The 22,041-nt window shown below is 35.2% G+C and overlaps 2 protein-coding genes, 1 long non-coding RNA gene and 1 pseudogene across 4 annotated transcripts in view; 2 read left to right on the forward strand and 2 right to left on the reverse strand.

Annotated features, from left to right (window-relative positions):
• Positions 1–2,303, forward strand: part of LOC111456792 (serine carboxypeptidase-like 31) — a 4,804-nt gene extending 2,501 nt beyond the window's left edge. The window contains exons 5-10 of one of the 2 annotated variants that reach the window (XM_023098784.1): positions 77–159; positions 243–533; positions 617–747; positions 1,607–1,702; positions 1,818–1,923; positions 2,015–2,303. In XM_023098784.1, the coding sequence (XP_022954552.1) occupies positions 77–159; positions 243–533; positions 617–747; positions 1,607–1,702; positions 1,818–1,923; positions 2,015–2,161 (854 nt within the window). In that variant the 3' untranslated portion in view covers positions 2,162–2,303. The remainder of the gene's footprint in view (positions 1–76; positions 160–242; positions 534–616; positions 748–1,606; positions 1,703–1,817; positions 1,924–2,014) is intronic. The other variant, XM_023098785.1, reaches the window with a different exon arrangement.
• Positions 2,304–6,879: 4,576 nt separating this feature from the next.
• On the reverse strand, positions 6,880–7,433 carry LOC111457232. The gene is made up of 3 exons (XR_002712888.1): positions 7,335–7,433; positions 6,988–7,129; positions 6,880–6,911 (listed from the first exon to the last, which is right to left on the reverse strand). It is a non-coding gene; the product is annotated as an uncharacterized LOC111457232 (long non-coding RNA).
• Positions 7,434–8,080: 647 nt separating this feature from the next.
• On the reverse strand, positions 8,081–18,433 carry LOC111456703 (annotated as a pseudogene).
• On the forward strand, positions 12,892–16,573 carry LOC111457118 (serine carboxypeptidase-like 31). Its single transcript, XM_023099272.1, has 10 exons — positions 12,892–13,210; positions 13,296–13,403; positions 13,513–13,608; positions 14,214–14,306; positions 14,396–14,478; positions 14,562–14,852; positions 14,951–15,081; positions 15,911–16,006; positions 16,122–16,227; positions 16,319–16,573. Exons 1-10 carry the CDS (start codon positions 12,937–12,939, stop codon positions 16,463–16,465), a joined length of 1,425 nt encoding a protein of 474 aa, XP_022955040.1. The 5' UTR covers positions 12,892–12,936; the 3' UTR covers positions 16,466–16,573.
• Positions 18,434–22,041: the final 3,608 nt, after the last annotated feature.

Below are 22,041 nucleotides of genomic sequence, written 5' to 3' on the forward strand. Positions count from 1 at the left end.
AAAAAAAAAAAAAAAAAAAAAAAAAAAAAAAAAAAAAAAAAAAAAAAAAAAAAAAAAAAAAAAAAAAAAAAAACAGGCAAATATGTTCCTGAGCTGGCTGAGCTCATCTATGATAGGAATAAAGATTCCTCCTTTCACATCGATTTGCATGGGGTTTTGGTATGTTCATTGTATATATAATTCCACTAAATCTTTGATTTGTGGTTCATATTTTATAATGATTTTTTATTGATTTATCACAGTTGGGGAACCCTGAAACTTCTGATGGTGATGATTGGCTAGGGATGGTGGATTATGCTTGGAGCCATGCAGTTATTTCGGATGAAACTCATAAAATTATAAGAGAAAGCTGTGATTTTAATAGCAATGATACTTGGAGTAATAATACTTGTAGTGATGCTGTTGATGAATTGCTTAGCCAATACAAAGAAATTGATATCTATAGTCTTTATACGTCTCTTTGCATGGCCAATTCTGCATCTGCTGATGGCAATTCCATGCAAACGCTTATGATCAAGCATTCCAATACCATGGTTGTCGAGAAATTTCTTATTTTTTTAGTACGTTTAAAGTGGATGATATCATGTAGTTAACGTGTTTTTGTTTGATGAAACAGATGCCGAGAATGATGGGTGGATACGATCCGTGCCTTGATGGCTATGCGAAAACGTTTTATAATAGACCCGATGTGCAAAAAGCCCTCCATGTGAGTGATGGGCATCAACTCAAAAATTGGAGCATTTGCAAGTATGTAGTTCATTTTTCCTTTCTTTTTTTTTTTTCGGGTCCAAAAAACAATTTGAATTTAGGGTTAAATTACACATAATACCTCTATCCTTTTAAGTTTTGAAATGTTTCATTTTTACTTCTAACTTCAAAATTTGTTTTTGAACTATAAACATTGACCTTGACGTGAGCTAATATGTATAAATTAGAAAGCATATATGATATTATTCATGACGGTATAGAAGACTAAGATCGTTGTTATCATCTGAAGAAAGATATTGATATTTGTGAGATCTTACAAGGGTTGGAGAGAGGACGGAGTACTCTTTATTAGAGTGTGGAAACTTCTCCCTATCAAACGCGTTCTAAAACCGTGAGTCTGATGACGATACGTAACGGGTCAAAATAGGCAATATTTGCTAGTTGTGAGCTTGGGTTGTTACAAATGATATTAGAGCAGACACCGGGCGATGTGCCTGCGAGAACGTTGGGCCTCCAAAGAGGTGGATTGTGAGATTCCACATTGGATAGGAGAACAAAACACTCTTTATGAGGGTGTGTAGAAACTTCTCCCTAAAAGACGCGTTTTAAAACCGTGAGGCTAACGGTGATACATAAATCATCTAAAAAATCAATTTTGACCCGTGAACTACCACATCCATTTACGTAATGGTGTTGTAAATGATGTTATGTAAGTCCTTCCACTTTTAACTGTGGTATCAAATTTCATCTTATTTTATCGGAAAAACTTTTTCTAGCCTACTTTTCGAAATAAAATTTAAATTTATAGAAAAAGAATGAAATTTTTAAAACTTCGTGACATTGACCGATTCGGGTTAATCTTTTGATGTGCACTGACATTGATGAGATTGAAAAACAGCACCACCATGTTCGAAAACTGGTCAGACTCAAAGCCTTCGATGATTCCTATATACAAGAAGCTAATTGCAGCTGGGCTTAGGGTATGGATCTACAGGTAATTAGAACACCTTAAACACATTTCTACGTTACTTAACTAAGATCTAATTTGAATTAGAGAGATTTAAGTATGTTCATCAAATAAATTGAACTAAATCTGGTTATGGAAACAGTGGAGATACCGATGGAAGAGTTCCCGTGTTGTCGACAAGATACAGTCTTAGTTCACTCGGTCTACCAATTACAAAGACATGGAGGCCTTGGTACCATGAGAAGCAGGTAATGATTCCGATTCTCGAACGGGATTTAGACCCGAAATCTAAAACAAAATCGTTATCAAATAAAGCTGAGCGTGTTCGATTGGGCGCAGGTGAGCGGGTGGTACCAGGAATATGCTGGCCTAACGTTTGCAACATTTAGGGGAGCTGGGCATGCAGTGCCATGCTTCAAGCCAAGCAGTTCATTGGCGTTCTTTGCTTCGTTCCTGAATGGACAATCCCTACCTTCTTCTAAATGATTGATTTGGAAGTGGTTTTAGCTAATGTATTCGTATTAGAAGGTTTAATTAATGATGTTTTTGGCTGAACAAGAGAAATTTTAGTGTATCATAATGTTTCTACTCAATTATAAAGATACTGTTTGTTGTATGATTGCTAAAACAAACGTGGGAGCTAAAAAGAACAACCCTTTTGAGGTCTCTTTTTCTCGAGTTCTCAAACAAAGTATGCCGTTTGTTTGACACCTAGTCGTTATGACTATACCTTCGAAGCTCATAACTTATTTGTTTGACATTTGATGATTCTATTGACGTGACTAAGTTAAAATATGGGTATGACTATGATACCATGTTGGGAATAACGAACCTCCACATTAGTATAATATTGTCCACTTTAAATATAAGCTATTATGGTTTTGTCTTAAGGCCTCATGCGAGTAGAGATAGTGTCTGATATGAACCAAGACATCAATAGTGAAATATAAATTTTATGGAAGATGGAAGAAAATATTGTTAAAATTATCAAAAGATGTTTCAATTCATGCCACACCGAAGAAGATTCAAGATTTATTATTATAAATTTTGGATGGATCATAGTTTAGAGTTACAATGTTTCATTAATGCATTTTAGGATTTTTTATTTACTTTAGATTACATTTACATAATAGTTAATTATGGTCATAAAGTATGAATGTTACAACTTGGGTTTCATTTTGAGGTTATTTAAAGCCATGTTCGTTGTATGAGTGAAAGAGACTTTAAAATGTAGTAAAATGATTATTTAGCCCAGAGCTAAGTTTCATTGCAATTCTATGCAGTTTAGACTGCAAGCTTGACATTATCAATATTGTAAAGTAATTACACTCTTAAAAGAGTGTTCTAGTCTTAAGATATTTGATCAACAAGGTAATCTGAATCTTACTTCTCTTGCAGTGATTTCTTATCCCTCGGTATCAAAGCTTTCTTTGTGTTGATTTCTTATCATTTGACATCCGAGCTTTTCCTTTTGTTGATTCCTTATCAGTGTCTCTCCTTATCAGTGTCTCTCACTTATATACTCATGATCTTTCTTAAAATTAGTGAATGCAAGACTTCAACAATCCTCAAGGTGATAGTCCATGTGAACCGTCTATACAAACAAAATATCAATGATTCATTCTTTGATGATGAAAAAAAAAATAATAAAAAAAATAAATAAATCTTTTTGATGCTTCTAAATATCTTTTTGTATTTTCTGTATATACAGAGTATTCTTGCTCTTCATAATACAATCTTGTTATTAATCATTCAATCACTCACTATTTCACTACCAATTGGTATCAGAGCTATCTTCTTAAGGGATCTGTGAGATCAAAATGGGAGGAGAATCCAATTTTTCAGTTGTTGCACTATCAGTCTTCGATGGAGACAATTATCAAATGTGGGCAGTTCGTATGGAAACTTATTTGGAGGCCTTGGATCTTTGGGAAGCAATAGAAGAGGATTACGAGATCCCTCCGCTTCCAGCAAATCCTAGTGCAGCACAAATCAAAGTACAGAAGGAAAAGAAGACAAGGAAATCAAAGGCAAAAGCTTGCCTATTTGCCGCTGTATCTCAAATGATCTTCATGCGAATAATGTCCCTCAAAACAGCAAAGGAAATCAGGGAATATCTCAAGGCTGAATATGAAGGAGATGAGAGGATTCGTGGAATGAAAGTCCTGAATTTGATTAGGGATTTTGAGTTGCAGAAGATGAAGGAGTCGGAGTCGGTGAAAGAGTACTCTGACAGACTTCTCAGCATTGCCAACAAGGTAAGATTGCTTGGTTCTGTGTTAAATGATTCCAGGATCGTTGAAAAGCTGCTAGTCACTGTTCCAGAGAAGTTTGAAGCCACCATTACTACTCTGGAGAACACCAAAGACCTGTCAAATATTTCTCTTACAGAGCTCTTGAACGCTTTACAAGCAGAAGAGCAAAGGAGGGCTATGAGGCAAGAAGGGATGATTGAAGGTGCCTTACCTTTTAAGCATCAAGAGAACAACAGGTATAAAAACAAGAAAAATTTCAAAAACCAATCGACGAATGGAGATTCATCTACCAATTATCAAAAGAAAAAAGGAGGAGGTTTCAAAAAATCCTGTCCACCTTGCGGCCATTGTGAGAAGAAAGGTCATGCACCATACAAGTGTTGGAAAAGACGTGACGCCAAATACTCCAAATGCAATCAACTTGGACATGAAGCTGTGATCTACAAAGTCAAAGGACAGGTGAAAGAAGTAGATGCACAGATAATTGATCAAGAAGACGAAGATCAATTGTTTGCGGTCACTTGTTCCTCAGACAAAGAATTAAGCGAGAGATGGTTGATTGACAGTGGGTGCACAAATCATATGACATATGACAAGGAGTTTTTTGAGGAATTAAGTGACATTGAAGTCAAGAGAGTGAGAATTGGCAATGGTGAACACTTGGAAGTCAAAAGAAAAGGCACAGTAGCTATAACAAGTTATGAAGGTACAAAATTTATTCCAGATGTTTTATTTGTGTCTAAAATTGATCAAAATCTCTTAAACGTTGGTCAGTTACTTGATAAAGGCTATAAAGTATTGTTTGAGAATAAATAGTGCTTGATCAAAGATGCTAGTGGCAAAGACTTGTTCAATGTCAAAATGAAATGAAAAAGCTTTGCTCTAAATCCGATGGCCATAGAGCAGATGGCCTTTATATCCAGAGCTAGTGCCACTGAGATTTGGCACAAAAGACTTGAGCGCTTTTATCATCGAAGTTTGCTTCCGATGCAGTCAAAGAAGCTGGTAGAAGGACTTGCTGACATTGATGATGACATGGCTCCTTGTCGTGCTTGTAATTTTGGGAAGCAACATAGGCAACCCTTTCCTAAACAGGCATGGAGTGCCTCGAAAAAACTACAGCTGGTCATACTGATCTTTGTGGTCCTCAGCGAACACCATCATTAAATGGTAATCTTTATTACATTCTTTTTATTGATGATCTACAAGAATGTGTTGGATCCTCTTGCTGAAGCAAAAGTTAGAAGTTGCGGGTGTATTTTGGAAATTCAAAGCCAGAGTTGAGAATGAAAGTGCATGCTTGATTCGGACTATAAGATCAAATAATCACAAGGAGTACACTTCTGAAAATTTTAATAGGTTTTGTGAAGAAGCTATAATTGAACATCAATTGACAGCACCATACAATCCTCAATAGAATGACGTCAGTGAAAGGAGGAATAGGTTCATAATAAAGATGACGAGATGCATGCTTCATGAGAAGGATCTTCCCAAACGTTTTTGGGGAAAAGCAACAAATACTGTTGTGTGCTTGCAAAATCGAGTTTCAACAAAAGCTGCGAAGGACTTCACATCATTTGAAGTTTGGTATTGTTACAAACTTTCTTTAAGGTTCCTTAGAGTATTTGGGTGTCTTTGCTTCACTTACATTCCACAGGTCAAGCGTGATAAGCTTGAAAAAAAGGCAAAAGCTGGCATATTTGTTGGGTATAACACTATATCCAAAGCTTACAGAGTTTTTCAACCACACACTAATCGTGTTATTATGAGCCAAGTTCATTTTGGTGGAAATGAGCAATGGAATTGGGAAGAACTAACGAGGGTGAATCAAATTTCTAATGCACCAAACAATTTAATCTTTGGTAGCATGTTAGAAGAGTCTGAAGATGAACAACAAGATGCTTTGGTTGATGATGCACTTGTCAGAGGAGGAGCCTTTGGTGATCGAGAAAAACTGTAACGCCCGCTCATCGTCAACGCGATTAACAGGAGTTACCATCATCAACGACAACATATTCTAACACCCAATCATAATCTCAAAATATTTCTAAAAAAAAAACATCCAGTAAAACATTTAAAACCAGTGCTATTTAAACTTAAAACAACCGAAGTAAATTCTTGACAACGAAAACATAATTACATAAACAGACCCAGACATGGATTCCCAGTAGTCTCTAGCCCGCTGGTCTCGTCCTCGGTTGGCCTGCATCATCTAAATCTGGAAAGAAAAGTTATAATAATTTTGATGAGTAATTAGATTACTCAGTAAGTAGCTAGCTTATCATTCAAGAGTTCATAACTAATCTTTCCAGGTGTTTTTAAGTTTTATTCATCATTGACTCCTAGTTCTCTTACTAGGGTCATCTGTATGTTAATGAGGTATCTCAGCTACCTCCAGCTAGGTTACTGACTCTCTTTCGATATGCTTATCTAGAATTTTCGGACTCGTATGTAAGACTCGCTCTCGGTCAAATATGGCCCGTCTACTAATTGCTCTGGCGGCCTGTTTATCTCATATACCAACGGTCAGGAGTACTCATGCTCCCTGACTTAGCACACAGCGCGTTGGCCAGGAACTCCGCGGGAATTAGTAGACTATCATACTCATATAAATAAGCCATAGCTCAACAACCAATAAGCATATCTAGAGTCATAACCTTTCCATTAACATGCATAACATACTCACAGTTACTGCATGCTTTCATACATGTATCATGTTCAACACATAGAACATTCTGACAATCATTTATATCATGCTTACATCACAGGCAAGCAGTCACAATATACAATAAACACTCAATATCATCAAAGCTCATCATAACATACTAAGCTCTTAATCAGGTAAACAACATACTCACATGTTGTAAAACAAGTTAAGAACTAGTTCAAAGGTCGATACGCTACTTACCTGGTTTCGAATCCCTTTCTCTCTTGATTGTACATTTAATAGGGTATTTCAACACAATTCCTTCCAATTAGACCTATATTTCACCATTTTCAAGGTAAGTATAGGTCAATCTAGGTAGAACAGGTCAAAACAAATCGAACGGGACAAACCGGGAACCGAAATGATGCTTCACGCGCCCTCACGCGCCCTCACATCCTCGGTGTGTCTGTCCCACGCGCCAGTCGCACGCCCAGTCGCGGCCCTCACGGGCCTGCGTGTAGTGCACGCGCTTCTTCTTCTTCCTTGCGTTTTCTGAAATTTTCCCATCTTTTCTATTAATACCTACTATATCCTGAAGCCATATCCTCCTTCTACGATTTGAATTTCATCCTGATTCCTTCTACAAATTTATAGATCTCCTTATTACGTTTCTAACAAGCCCTATTTCATAACTTATTATACAATACGAACCAAGATATCGAAATTTAAAGGTTCGGTGATATGGGTTTTTTGTTACCTTTGCGACAACCGCTTAAATCAGCTTAGTTCAGAGCTTCAATGGCTGAAAAGCCTTCACAATCGTCTCCCCATCCTCATGTTTGCACGTTGTCACAACAAACGCCAAAGAACCTTAAGGTTTTGCCGAAAAACATGGATTATAACATCCTCTGTTTTCTGTTTCCCTCTTCCTCTGTTTCTTCGATATTATTTGGTGCTTCCTCGTCGGCCTTGCCAACGCCAACCACCACCACCATCCATAACACTAACACAAAATAAAACCACCCTTCTTCATCCCACACCTCCATCTTCCTCTCTTTTCTTTCTTTTCCCTTCAATCCACCTGTCCATTCTTCCTTTCTCCATGGCAGCAGCTTCAAGCTGCTGCTGTCTTTTTTATTTATTTATTTATTTATTATTTTCGGGTTATTACAAAAACGAAACAAGGGAGTTGGTTGATCGACCTCTAAACAGAAAGATAATTTGAGTAAGATGGGTGTTCAGGAAAAAGCTTGGAATTCACGGCATCTAAACAAGAGGAGTGTTAAAGATCACGTATTTGTTTAGATTGCTGTATTTGATTAAATCTATAGGAGTTAGATTTAATTTTGATTTGATTTACCTTTGATTTGATTTGATTTTGTTTTGATTTGATTTTTTTCCTCCAGATTTTCTCGAGATTTTTAGGTAGATTTTCTTAATATCTTTTTGTATTCTCTGTATATATATACAGATCTTCTTACGTCATTAATTAATTTAATTTCACTAATTATAAGATATAATGATATCATAAATCTCTAATATTATCATTTGAAACGCTGCGTTTTGCACCAGAAGATGGTTGAGAAGTGACACGTACAAGATTGTATTTTCTTCAGTTCTGGTAGTCATGCCGCCATTGTAGCTATTGATAAGATCGAGCTGGTGTGGCTTTCCGCCACCCCAAAAGTGGCCACGTTTGGCGATTTTTGAGCTACATCTCGACAAAGGCAACTCCGAGATATTTGAACTGTTTTGATGATTAATTATCTCGTCACCTCCGCCTGATAAGGCGACAATTTCTAAGTAACAATTCCCGCTGCCTTTGTGTCCTCCGCCAACTACTGGATTCAGCTGCCTCCCCGCCGCCGCCGCCATAGAAAGTTCCTCCATTTCGCACTCTTTGATTATTGATTCTTGTGCAGTGTTTTTCATGAAATTCGACGTAAAACCCAATCATCAACCAACATCATACATAGTACAATCAAACCTCAAAAACATGAAAAAAAAAAAAACCAATTTTGTCCCGTTGTTAAATTTCAAATATCCTAAATTCACTAAAATACCAATAATATTTGTAGTTATTTTAAAAAATATCCACACATTATTAGTGTTATGACTAGTTGAATTATATTTAGGTCGACAGTTGCCTTTACAGACAAACACATGTTTTGTTTTCTATGGTATGTTGTTATGGAAATTCTGTGGGATCCTACATCGGTTGTAGAGGGGAACAAAACATAACTTATAAAGGTGTGAAAATTTCTCCCTAACATACACGTTCTAAAACCATGAGGTTGACGGCAATATGTAACATGTAATGCAGAAATATAACTCTTACATAATCATCATTTATAACGTAAACTTCAAAAATTGCTTAAAACAACTTCTTCTCTGGAAAACACAGCCATGGTCTTACGTGTTTAAATACGAAATACTGAAATTTAGAGAAAATAAAAAACAAATACAAAATAGTTTAAAACAATGAAATGCAAAACAACCTATTCTAACTTAAGACTAAGAATTTAAATATGAGTCTACCCTATGCACATGCCACAATCTCTGCTCGCAATGTCGCCGTCCTCCGTACAAGTGCGCTTTGCCTTTACCTGAAAAATGATGTGGCACACGACCTGAGTATTTCAAAGAATACTCAGTAAGTGACCCCACTATAGGGAGCCATGCAAATGCAAACACATGCAATCATGACTTAGGGAGCTATATCTAATCATCATAAGGGTGGCCTCCAGTCTCGAACAAATTGGATGTATAGTACTTCCTTACACACGACTCACACGTGTGAGTGTGAATCCCCAGGGCACTCACACACCCCCTGGACCCTCTGGTCAAGCTAATCTGTAGCGGCGTCCGGAGGTCAGCGGAATCCCATAGTGTCATGCGTCTCATGAACACTCTCATGTGTGCGCATTTGCGCTCATGCACATTCGCACTCATCATCGCACTGTGCGCGTCCGCACTCATCATCTCTAGGGGAAGTATATCCATCATAACGTCTCTTCTGACACAACCCTCTAGTCTCATCTCTTTGTTACTCTAGGTAACACATACTCGTAGATATTTATATTAATATCATTATCATGCTCATAGGGCTGTGTCCTATGTCGATCTAACGACATGATGCAATATGACACTCATCATCATATAGCATGCTCAATATGGAAAACATCTTCATATTAAGGTAAACATCACGCAATCATCATACTGGTCATATTGTCATAAAGTGCATCAAGCATACCAAGTACGTCATTCATATAACATCATCACATCATCATACAACAACAACACATCATCATCTAACGTCATCATGTCATCACATCATTACATAACATGAAGCATAAATGACACGTGCAAGGGCCACTGGGCACGTGTCATCATACAAAAGATAAGTCCTTCGACCAAGCCGATAGTAAGGTCGCTTACCTAATTAGCTTAAGTTGTTGTCATAAATTTATCTTTAATGAAAATTTGATTATATCTTTTGAAATCCAAGTCAACCTATGTGAAGTCATGACATCAGTTTCAAATTACGAACTTCTATAAAATTATTTCTCTAATTTACATTGGCCCATATGTTTAACATTATGGGAACATGAGAGGCTTTGCATGAATAAAGTTTTAAAGGTTTATTTACGTTTGTTATAATTTCATTTTCATGTCATCTATTTATTTACCATATTTTTTTTTTTTACATCTATTTTCTTTTCTCTTACTTTGTGTTTGCACATATAATCAATTCCATATCTCTCATTATTTTACTACTTTATATTTCATCTGTTTTTTTACAAATCTTCATTGTCTTTGTTAAACTTTTCCTTTTCCTCTTTGTATTTATCCTACTAATTTTTTTTTTCACCAAATCTTCCCTCTTTTTCTGTTCTGTATTTACTTTCTTTTTTTCTTTTAATTCTATTTACAAATATTGGCGTGTAACAGGATTGGATATATCAAAAGGAGATGTGAAAAATGACTTACCTTAATAACAAAGCAAAATCTCTCTCCAATTAAATCTCCAAAATCTGTCTCTCCAATTAAATCTACAATATCTGTCTCTCAAATTAAATCTCCAATCTGTCTCTCCAATTAAATCTCCATCACTCTCAGTAAATCTTGTTGGTATTTTTTTTTAATTGTTGCATGAACAACCTAGCATCCTATATTGAATTTTGACGGAGGAATTGGTTGAGGAGAGATAGTTGGGAGAAGAAGGAGCAGCGAGTAGTAGAGGAAAAATTATTATTTTAATTGTTTAATTATTAATTATTATCGTTATTTTATTTTGTACCGTTGTTACGAGATAAATATGGTAAATTACAAATAATATGGTAATGAAAGAAAGAATAATAAATGAATATAATATAAATATGGAAAATTACAAATAATACAGTAATAAAAAAGAAAACAATAATAAAGGAATACAGTATATTTGTCTTTAATAAAATGGCAAATATGGTATCCTAACAGGTCACAATAGCCTTATCAGTTCCCGTTGCCTTCCAATACCTAGAAATCGCCGCCCTATTCGGCCTCGTCCTGTTCGGATATTTTCGCTCTCTCGGAGTAAAAAATATCATTTTTACTTTCCAAACACCGCCTCGCCTATATGTTAAGAATGAGAAACATAAGTGGGATTGAAAACCCGATTTTCATTAATATTCACTAAGCTATCAACTAACTCATTTAATATACTACTAACCAAATCAGGGAAAAATTCTAACTCATTACAGTCATATAAAATATATTTTAACCCACAGACTCCATTTCATTATAACCTCAAATAAAGTTTAGAAAAAACGATAAAGTTCATTACACGGAAGCTCCCATGAACAGAACTAGTAACACTCGAGCTCCGCAATGATCGGAGCTGGAAGAGGTGAAGAACAAAAACATTTTTTTTTTGTTTTTTTTGTGTGTGTGTGTGGAGATTTCTAGAGGGTTTTGATTTGTTTTGGGTATCATGCTTCCCTTGTGGAAATATTCACATGTGAAACCAAAAACAAATTTTTTATATCAAAGGCATATGGCATGCTTCACAAGTCGCATACTAAAACCTCTTATTATGAACTTCGATCGAGTATGTTATTCACGAGTTAGGTGCCTCGGATTTGAGGTTAAGAAATCGAGTTTATGTTTAATGTGTAAATTTGATTGATTTGTATTAATTATAAGTTCATCGATTTCATGAATGGTATAAATACAATTACTCTTTAATCCCACTAATGTTTAATGTGCTTTGGATTTGAGGAGATTTGAACATACATCAGCTTTTCGTCAAAATTATATGCTATGACTAGTTGAATTATATTTAGTTCGACGGTTGCCTTTAAAGACAAGCACATGTTTTGTTTTCTATGGTATGTTAAGGAAATTTTGTGGGATCTTACATCGGTTGTAGAGGGGAACGAAGTATAACTTATAAAGGTGTGAAAATCTCTCCCTAACATACACGTTCTAAAACCGTGAGACTGACGACGATATGTAATATGTAAAATATCTGCTAGCGGCAGACTTGAGCTATTACAAATAATATTAGAGCCAGATAGTAGGTAGAGTGTTAGCGAGGACGGTGGAACCCTATGGGGTTAATTGTGAAATCCCACATCGGTTGGAGAGGAGAACAAACCATTCCTTATAAGGTAAAACCATGAGCTGACGACGAAATGTAACAGGTACAATATCTGCTAACGGGTGGCTTGGGTTATTACAAATGGTATTAAAGCTAGACACCGAACGATTAGTGAGGATGCTGACTCCCAAATGGGGTGGATTGTGAGATCTTACGTCAATAAGAAAGGGGAACGTAACATTCCTTATAAAAATTTTCAAGAACAGTGAGACTGATGACAATACAACATAAGTAACAGGTCAAAACCAACAATATTTAGGGTTACAAGTTCGTAGGAGGTTACTTAAACATAAATTACAACAAAAATTTTAAATTTTCCCATGCAAGAAAAGCATCCATAAAAACAACCCAATTGTTAGAAAAGATTATTTCCAATTGAACAAAAAAAAAAAAAAAAAACTAATTTGAAAATAGCTCTAGAACTGATTCTAGATTGTTCTAAAAATTTTGAAGAACAGCTAAAGATCAAACAACCCTTCTAAAAAAAATGGTTGAAATATGATCCCAAACCCAAACCAAAAATGCAAATTAGGAAAGAAAAGAACGACACCAACCATCAAATGAACACAGTTTTGCCACGTGGAAGACAACATATCTCTCTCTCTCTCTCTCTCTCTCTCTCTCCAATTCATTTCAGAAGATTGGAGTGTATAAATGGTGAAGTGGGTGTGTTTCCAATGCTTCATAAACACTTCTCCTTAACATATTATTTACCATTATGAAGGTTGCAATAATGGGCACGGTTTTTGTGGTCTGTGCTCTGCTTGTGCCGCCTGCGTTGGGATTGGCTAAAACACAATGGCCTTTACACACTGATCACTCCCGACAAGATGACCTCGTCACTAACTTGCCCGGCCAACCCCTCGTCGGATTCCGCCATTTCGCCGGCTATGTCACCGTCCACGAGCCCCATGGCAGGGCATTGTTTTACTGGTTCTATGAAGCTGCCTCTCACCCTGACCAAAAACCCTTGGTTCTTTGGCTCAATGGAGGTAATCAATCATTTAATCCTACGATTTTCAATGTTGTTCTGAGGTGAGGTGACAAAAGATTCTTGTTTATTTGGTTGGGTTTCAGGTCCTGGGTGCTCCTCTGTGGGTTATGGAGCAACACAAGAGATTGGTCCTTTCATAGTGGACAACGATGCAGTTGGACTCAAATTAAATGACTATTCTTGGAATAAAGGTATTTCAAATAAAAACATTATCCATCTCTATCCAAATCTTTCCATTTTTTATAAAAAAATTTAAGAAAAGAAAACACTTTAAGGATGATGATGATCATGATCATGCAGAGGCCAATTTGTTGTTCTTGGAATCTCCTATTGGTGTCGGCTTTTCATACACAAATACAACTACCGATTACCACAATCTGGGCGACGAATTTACAGGTAATGGGTGTTTGGGGAATGATCATAAATTTATAAATAAGAAATACATCTCCATTGATATGAGATCTTCTTGAGAGCTTATATTCAAAGTGAACAATATCATACCATCGTGTAGGTCGTCGTTCTTAACATGGTATCAGAGTCATGCCCTTAACTTAGTCATGTCAATAGAATCCTCAAGTGTCGAACAAAGAAGTTGCTAGCCTCGAAAGTGTAGTAAAAAACGACTCAAGTGTCAAACAAAGGGTGTACTTTGTTCGAGAGCTCCAGAGAAAGTAGTCGAGCCTTGATTAAAAGGAGGCTGTTCGAGGGCTACATTGACCTCAGGGGAGACTCTATAGTGTACTTGATTCGAGGAGGGGATTGTTAGGAGGGAGTCCCACATTTGCTAATTAAGAGAACGATCATGGGTTTATAAGTAAGAAATATATCTTCATTGGTACGAGGCTTTCTGGGGAAGCCCAAAGCAAAGCCAGGAGAGCTTAACTCAAAATGGACAATATCATATCAATGTGGAGAGTCGTGGTTCCTAACTTTTGAGTATTATAATCAAAAGATTCTTCCTTTCACAATATAACATGATTTTATGTGATGTTTTTGGACAGCAAACGATGCTTATACCTTTCTACAAAACTGGTTCCTCAAGTTTCCATCCTACAAAAACCATACATTTTACATCGCAGGAGAAAGCTATGCAGGTTTTCATCGATTTCCCACCAATAATCACTTGATTTCATGTCGTGTTTTTTTTTATTAATCACATCAAATGTCTTGTAAAAAAAAACAGGCAAATATGTTCCTGAGCTGGCTGAGCTCATCCACGACAGGAATAAAGATTCCTCCTTCCACATCGATTTGCACGGAGTTTTGGTATGTTCATTGTATATATAATTCCACTAAATTTTTGAATTGCGGTTCATATTTTATAATGATTTTTTATCGATTCCCCACAGTTGGGAAACCCTGAAACTTCTGATGGCGATGATTGGCGAGGGATGGTGGATTATGCATGGAGCCACGCAGTTATTTCTGATGAAACTCATAAAATTATAAGAGAAAGCTGTGATTTTAATAGCAATGATACTTGGAGTAATAATAATTGTAGTGGTGCTGTCGATGAAATGCTTAGCCAATACAAAGAAATTGATATCTATAGTCTTTATACGCCTCTTTGCATGGCCAATTCTGCATCTGCTGATGGCAATCTCATGCAAACGCTTATGATCAAGCATTCCAATACCATGGTAGTCGAGAAATTTCTTGTTTTTAGTTCATTTCAAGGGGATGATGTCATGTAATTAACGTGTTTTTGTAATTAACGTGTTTTTGTTTGATGAAACAGATGCCGAGAATGATGGGTGGATACGATCCGTGCCTTGATGGTTATGCGAAAACGTTTTATAATAGACCCGATGTGCAAGAAGCCCTCCATGTGAGTGATGGGCATCAGCTAAAAAATTGGAGCATTTGCAAGTATGTAGTTCCTTTTTCTTTTTTTTTCTTTTTTTCGGGTCGAAAAACAATTTGAATTCAGGGTTCAATTACACATAATACCCCTAAATTTCTAAGTTTCAATTCCCCTAAATTTTGAAAAGTTTCATTTTTGAACGATGAACATGGACGTGAGCTAATATGTATAAATTAGAAAGCATATGTGATATTATTTATGACTATATCGAAGATAAGATGGTTGTTATCATCTAAAAAGAGATTTCGATAAGTATGGGATCCCACATCAATTGGAGAGGGAAACAAAGCACTCGTTACAAGGGTGTGGAAATCTTTCCCTAACATACGCGTTTTAAAATTATGAGGCTAATGGCAATACGTAACGAGCCAAAACAGACAATATCTACTAACGGTGGGGCTTGGACCGTTACAAATAGTATCAGAGTAAAACATCAGGCGGTGCGCCAGCGAGTACGTTGTGCCCCAAGAGGGTGGATTGTGAGATTCCACATCAATTGAAGAGGGTAACAAAGCACTCTTTACAAGGGTGTGAAAACGTCTCCCTAACAAACATGTTTTAAAACTTCGAGGATGGCGATATGTAAATCATCTAAACAAACCAATTTGACCCGTGAACTACCACGTCCATTTACGTAACAGTGTTGTAAATTTTTCTACTTTTAACTGTAGTGTCAAATTTCATCTTATTTTAACCGAAGAACTTTTTCTAGCATATCTTTCGAAATAAAATATAAAATTTATAGAAAAAGAAGGAAACTTTTCAAAGTTCGTGACATCGACCCATTTGGTTAATCTTTTGACGTGCACTGACATTGATGAGATTGAAAAACAGCACCACCATGTTCGAAAACTGGTCAGACTCAAAGCCTTCGGTTATTCCTATTTACAAGAAGCTAATTGCAGCTGGGCTTAGGGTATGGATCTACAGGTAATTAAAACAACTTAAACACATTTCTACGTTAATTAACCAATGTCTAATTTGAATTACAGAGATTTAAGTATGTTCATCAAATAAATTGAACTAAATTTGGTTATCGAAACAGTGGAGATACTGATGGAAGAGTTCCCGTGTTGTCGACAAGATACAGTCTTAGTTCACTAGGTCTACCAATTACGAAGGCATGGAGGCCTTGGTACCATGAGAAGCAGGTAATGATTCCGATTCTCGAATGGGATTTTGACCCGAAAACTAAAACAAAATTGTTATCAAATAAAGCTGAGCGTGTTCGATTGGGCGCAGGTGAGCGGGTGGTACCAGGAATATGCTGGCCTAACGTTTGCAACATTTAGGGGAGCTGGGCATGCAGTGCCATCCTTCGAGCCAAGCAGTTCATTGGCGTTCTTTGCTTCGTTTCTGAATGGACAAACCCTACCTTCTACTAAATGATTGATTTGGAAGAGGTTTTAGCTAATGTATTCGTATTAGAAGATTTAATTAATGATGTTTTTGGATGAACAAGAGAAATTTTAGTGTATAACATAATGTTTCTACTCAATTATAAAGATGGGAGCTAAACAAAGTACGTCGTTTATTTGAAACCTGGTCGCTATGATGTGTATACCTTCAAAGCTCATAACTTTTTTGTTTGACACTTGAGGATTCTATTGACGTGAAAGTTAAGATATGGGTATGACTATGATACCATGTTAGGAATAACGAACCTCCACATTAGTATGATATTGTCCACTTTGAATATAAGCTATTATGGTTTTGCTTTAAGACCTCATACCAATAGAGATAGAATCTGATATGAACCAAAGCATCAATAATGCAATATAAACTTTAAGGGAGATGCGAAGAAAATGTTGTTAAAATTATCAAAAGATGTTTCAATTCATGTCACGTTGAAAAAAAAATCAAGGTTCATTGTTATAAATTTTGAATGGATTATAGTTTAGAGTTATATGTTTCATTAATACATTTTAGGTTTTTTTTTATTTGTTTTAGGTTACATTTACACCGTGGTTAATTATAGTCAGAAAGAATGAATGTTATAACTCTTAAATGTTTAATGGAAGGATAAGGGTTTCATTTTGAGTCTATATAAAATCATGTATGTTGTAATTGTATAAGAGACTTGAAAACGTAGTAAAATGAGCATTTCCGCCTTCTTTTAGCCATGAGCTAAGTTTGGTAAACATGGCCGAGTGAGCTTCATCATCTTCTTCACAAAAATCTTCTCCTATTGTATAGTCTCTCATCCAAACTGGTGGTCTCCTATTTCTCGCCTTATTCGAGCTAGGGGAGCTTGCTTCAGCCAAAGAACCAGAGGAAATATTTTCATCTGCAGTATTTTCATTTATTACCTCTATATCATAGAGTCGGTAAGCTTTTGACTCTTCACTAACTCCCAGTAAAACACAACTAAAATTCTTATCATCCAACTTAGTTCTCCGATCTGCCTCTTCTTTTTGTTTCTGAATCAACTCGAGCTTATAATATCGTTCTTCTTCCTTCCGCTGCAGTTGTAGAGCTAATCTTCGCTGAGCTTCTTCTATGCAATTTTATGTAGTTTAGATGACATATTTTAGAATCATTCAAGTTTGACATGATCAATCTTGCTTGTGGACTGTTTCGAATTTTAAACAAATGTTATTGCTTTGAGATATTTGATCAACAAGATAATCCAAATTTTATTTCCATTGCAGTGATTCCTTAGCATTTGGTATCAGAGCTCTCCTCTGAGTTGATTTCTTATCATTTAACATCAAGAGTTTTCCTTTTGATTGATTCCTTATGAGTGTTTCTCACTTATATACTCATGCTCTTTTCTTAAATTAGTCAATATAGGACTCCAACAATATCCATGATCACAATCCATGCAAAGAAAATGTCCATGATTCATTCTTTAATTTTGAAAGTTGATACTAACCATTTCATCCATATACTAGAGTGGGTTTTATGGAAGGGTGGGTGAGAATGAAGAGGCTTGGAGTTGGGTTAGCAGCATGGAGAAGATTATACTAATGCATGATCCAATTAGTTTTGACACCTTTAGGAGGCCTTCCACCATAGACGAGCTTTGTTGACGCCAACTTTCTAAGTTCCATTAGAGGTCGCAAGAGTGCTTATCAGTTCCCGTCGCCTTCCAATACTCAGAAACCGCCGCCCTATTCAGCCTCGTTCCATTCGGATATTTTCGATCTCTCGGAATAAAAAAGATACCATTCTTGCTTCCCAAACATTACCTTGTCTATATGTTAAGAATGAGAAAAAGAAGTGGGATTGAAGGTCCAATCTTTATTAATGTTCACAATGTTTAAATAGAATACTAAACTAACTTATTTAATAAACTACTAACTAAACGAGGGAAAAATTTTAATATATTTTAATACTATAACCCACAAACCCCATTTCATTATAACCTCAAATAAAGCTAAGAAAAAACGATAAAGTTCATTACTTGGAAGCTCTCATAATCAAGCTCTGCGATGATCGGAGTTGGAAGAGGAGAAGACGACAGCTTTCATGTAAGATAGTGAACCACTAGCTCCTCGTCGGCGGGGTCGATGTGTTTGATGGTGAAATCATAATTTTTTTTTTGGGTATCATGCTTTCATGTAAGTTTAATTGATTCGTATTAATTATAACTTTATCGATCTCATGAATGAAAAAAATTCAATTACTCTTTAATCCCATAAAGTTAGGGTTTGATAATCTATTGTATTTTATACAAGTCGAATGTAATCTACAAACCCAAAACGTTTAGCTTTAAGATGTTACATTAGTGACATAAAAATATAAGATAATGGGTGCAATAACTTAAGCTCAATGCTAGTACATATTGTCTATTTTGACCCATTACGTATCGTCAGCTTCATAGTTTTAGAACGCGTCTATTATGGGAGAAATTTACCCATTATAAAGAATATTTTGTTCCTCCCTCCAACCTAAGTGGAATCTCACCATGGGTAACATAAATGCAAAACAAAAGGAAATGGGTAGGGACTCTCGTGAGTCTCCTCTTCGCTTAAAATTATCAAATTATTTTCCAAATTGCTTTCTACTTGTTTTCGGTAAATTCTAGCTATCGTTTTATTGAACAGTTGATGACGAAATATTGTTCAATATAGGTTAAATAAATTATGTAGAAATAATAAAATTTCTCCGAATGAATATCAGAATTGTAAGAACGTAGAAGAAAATTCGTTGTATAAATTTATATATAAATATTTTCGGATAGTAGAAGTATTAAATCTAAATTCTAATAAAGAGTATAGTAATTCAAAAGAATATCTCTAATTTCATTATTATTTTGTAAAAAGAAACAAGCTTTTGTGATATTATTCTTTCTTTATTTCTTGTTTACCAAAACCTAGTACCAATTTCATGGGCCATGAGATGTATGGGCCTGGGCCCAACAAAATTAGGAGAAACAACATCACGTTTTAAGGGCTTTGGCCCAATCTTACGGGCCACGTGTTGAATTCGGATGGACTGCAAAATTCGCCCACCGAGTACTTGTAACGAACCATGTTTAGGATTCTTTTAGCATGTTTTGTCTTCACTCATATGCATACTAGAAAATTTTCCAAAAAGTCGTCCAACTAATAATTGTTTCATGCCAAACACGTTTAACTATGGAGTTTTTATAATTGAGCTACCCAAAAAGAAGATACATTTTGTTGATATAGATAGTGATTTTTTGTGAGATCCCGACACATCGATTGGAGAGAAAAACGAGTGCCAGCAAGACACTGAACCTTGAAAATGGTGGATTGTGAGATCTTACATCAGTTAGGGAGGAGAACGAAACATTGTTTATAAGAGTGGAAATCTCTCCATACATTTTAAAAATCTTCCGGGAAAATTCAAAGACGACAATTTTTACTAGTAGTGGACTTGAGTTGTTTCATTGTCAATACCTCTCATTCGAATGTAGTCTCGGTTTATTCACATACCTCTCTTTTACTCGAATGTTACATATTTGATTATCAAAATAATTTTAACTTTATTTTTTTAAAGATTATTTTCAAAATCATCCTAATAAATAATATATAAAAAAAAATAGTTGATATTTATACGAATAAATTAATAAGGCAATTTCCATGGAAAATATGGGAGATTATCGCTGGAATTTTTTTTTTTTTTCATTCCATAATTCTTGGAAGTTTCTGGAATAATTCTCCGAAATTCCTGGCGCACAATTTACATTTATTTTAAAACATATAATATAATGTGGATTTAAATATTGTAATGCGGCTAAATTAAGAAATTCATTAATCCACGACTTTATAATTTATTTAAAAAAATTATTTAAATCCACCAGCAAAATTTACAGCAGATACGTCACCGGCCCACACCACACCGACATAAAACATTATTTCTAAATTAATTTTTTTTAATTGTGACACTCGAGTGAACGAGTGATACATGAATGCATAAATACCACATTTGAATGAAAGCAATCTTGAATATAGAATGACTAAAAAAGGTTTGAACGGAATGAAAGTTATTATCTATACCAATAATGTGTACTTTTTTTTTCAGTGACTCAATCATTGAAACTTCATGGTTAAGTGTAAATAGTAGGTAATAACATGATTATGACGTAAGCCAATGTCACGGTTGTTGAATTTGGGCGATTGGTTTTTATTTTTAATTTATAAAAATTGTGCTTGTTTTATTATCATCGCTCACGTGAAAATAGTATTTTTATACTTACTTTTGGAACTTTATTTTTATTATTTGAAATTTGACTAAAAATTTGATTATTTATTTAAAAATTATTTAAAAAAAACTTTTTGAGAAGATAAGTACGGAAATAAACTTGTAGTTCAAGTAAATTTAAAAGTCAAACTTATGCATCCGCCGTCTCTTTCTTTTGACGTTACTTTACATTTTGAAAATATATTTTAAAAAAACAATACTCTGCCGAAGTTTCTGGAAAAAAACAAAGTGTAAAAGTCAAAGAGACAATTAAAAAAAAAAAATAGAGTTTGTTAAGGACTTGAGGGTTGACAAACAAAAATGTCAAACAAAAACTTATTTAGCATACACTTGGGAGGTGGACATTTACCATGAAAAGGTATTGAAATTGCAATAAACATGAACATAAAAACATTAAATTGAGATGTCCATATCAATCAAATTTCATCTAAAAAGTCAACTCCCTAACTAATTTAACTATAACCTTTTAACTCAAAAGAATGTTCTCCATCATTTCTATATTATTCCTAAAAAACAAACAAACAAAAAGATGTCAATGCATGTAATAAAGTTTTAGAACCGAAGAGAGTAACACATGACTATGTCATAAAGGATACTGAAGAATGTCGAGGTCATAAGACCTCAGGTATACGAGAGTAAGTAATGTGATCAAGTCACAAGAGATACAAGGCAATGTCAAGGTCATCAAGTACGAAAGAATAAGTAATGTGATCATGTTGTAGGGAATATAGGAGAATGTTGAGGTCATTAGGTACAGATCCGAATTTTGAATCCTGTATATGGATTGTTACAGACTTGACCAAATATACTGGGTTAAAATGCAAAAATGGTATAAATATTTCGCTAAATTTTGTAGAATGTGTGTGTTGTTGCGTGCATAGGGTACAATGTTGAGATATTGTTTCTAGCGTCAAGACGCAGTCCTATTTCCTTTAAATACAAACTTCCTAAGATCAGAGATTTACATGTTTTGTCCTCACTTATATGCATACTAAAAAATTCACCCGCCTAACCATGAAGTTCATATAATTGAGCTACTAAAAAAGAAGATGTATTTTCAAGAATGTGATCTCGATTAATTCATATACCTTCATTTTACTCGGGTTTCACATATTTAATCATTAAAAGATAATTTTAACTTTATTTTCCTCGAGGTTATTTTCAAATTCATCAAATGAAAAATAAATAAATAAATAACTCTTAACCGTTTTTGTAAATATAAAAAATTGTTGATATTTGTACGAATAAATTAATAAGGCAATTTCCATGAAAAATATGGGAGATTATCGCTG

This window comes from Cucurbita moschata, unplaced genomic scaffold (assembly GCF_002738365.1).
Source record: "Cucurbita moschata cultivar Rifu unplaced genomic scaffold, Cmos_1.0 Cmo_Scf00019, whole genome shotgun sequence".
NCBI classification, from domain to species: Eukaryota; Viridiplantae; Streptophyta; class Magnoliopsida; order Cucurbitales; family Cucurbitaceae; genus Cucurbita; species Cucurbita moschata.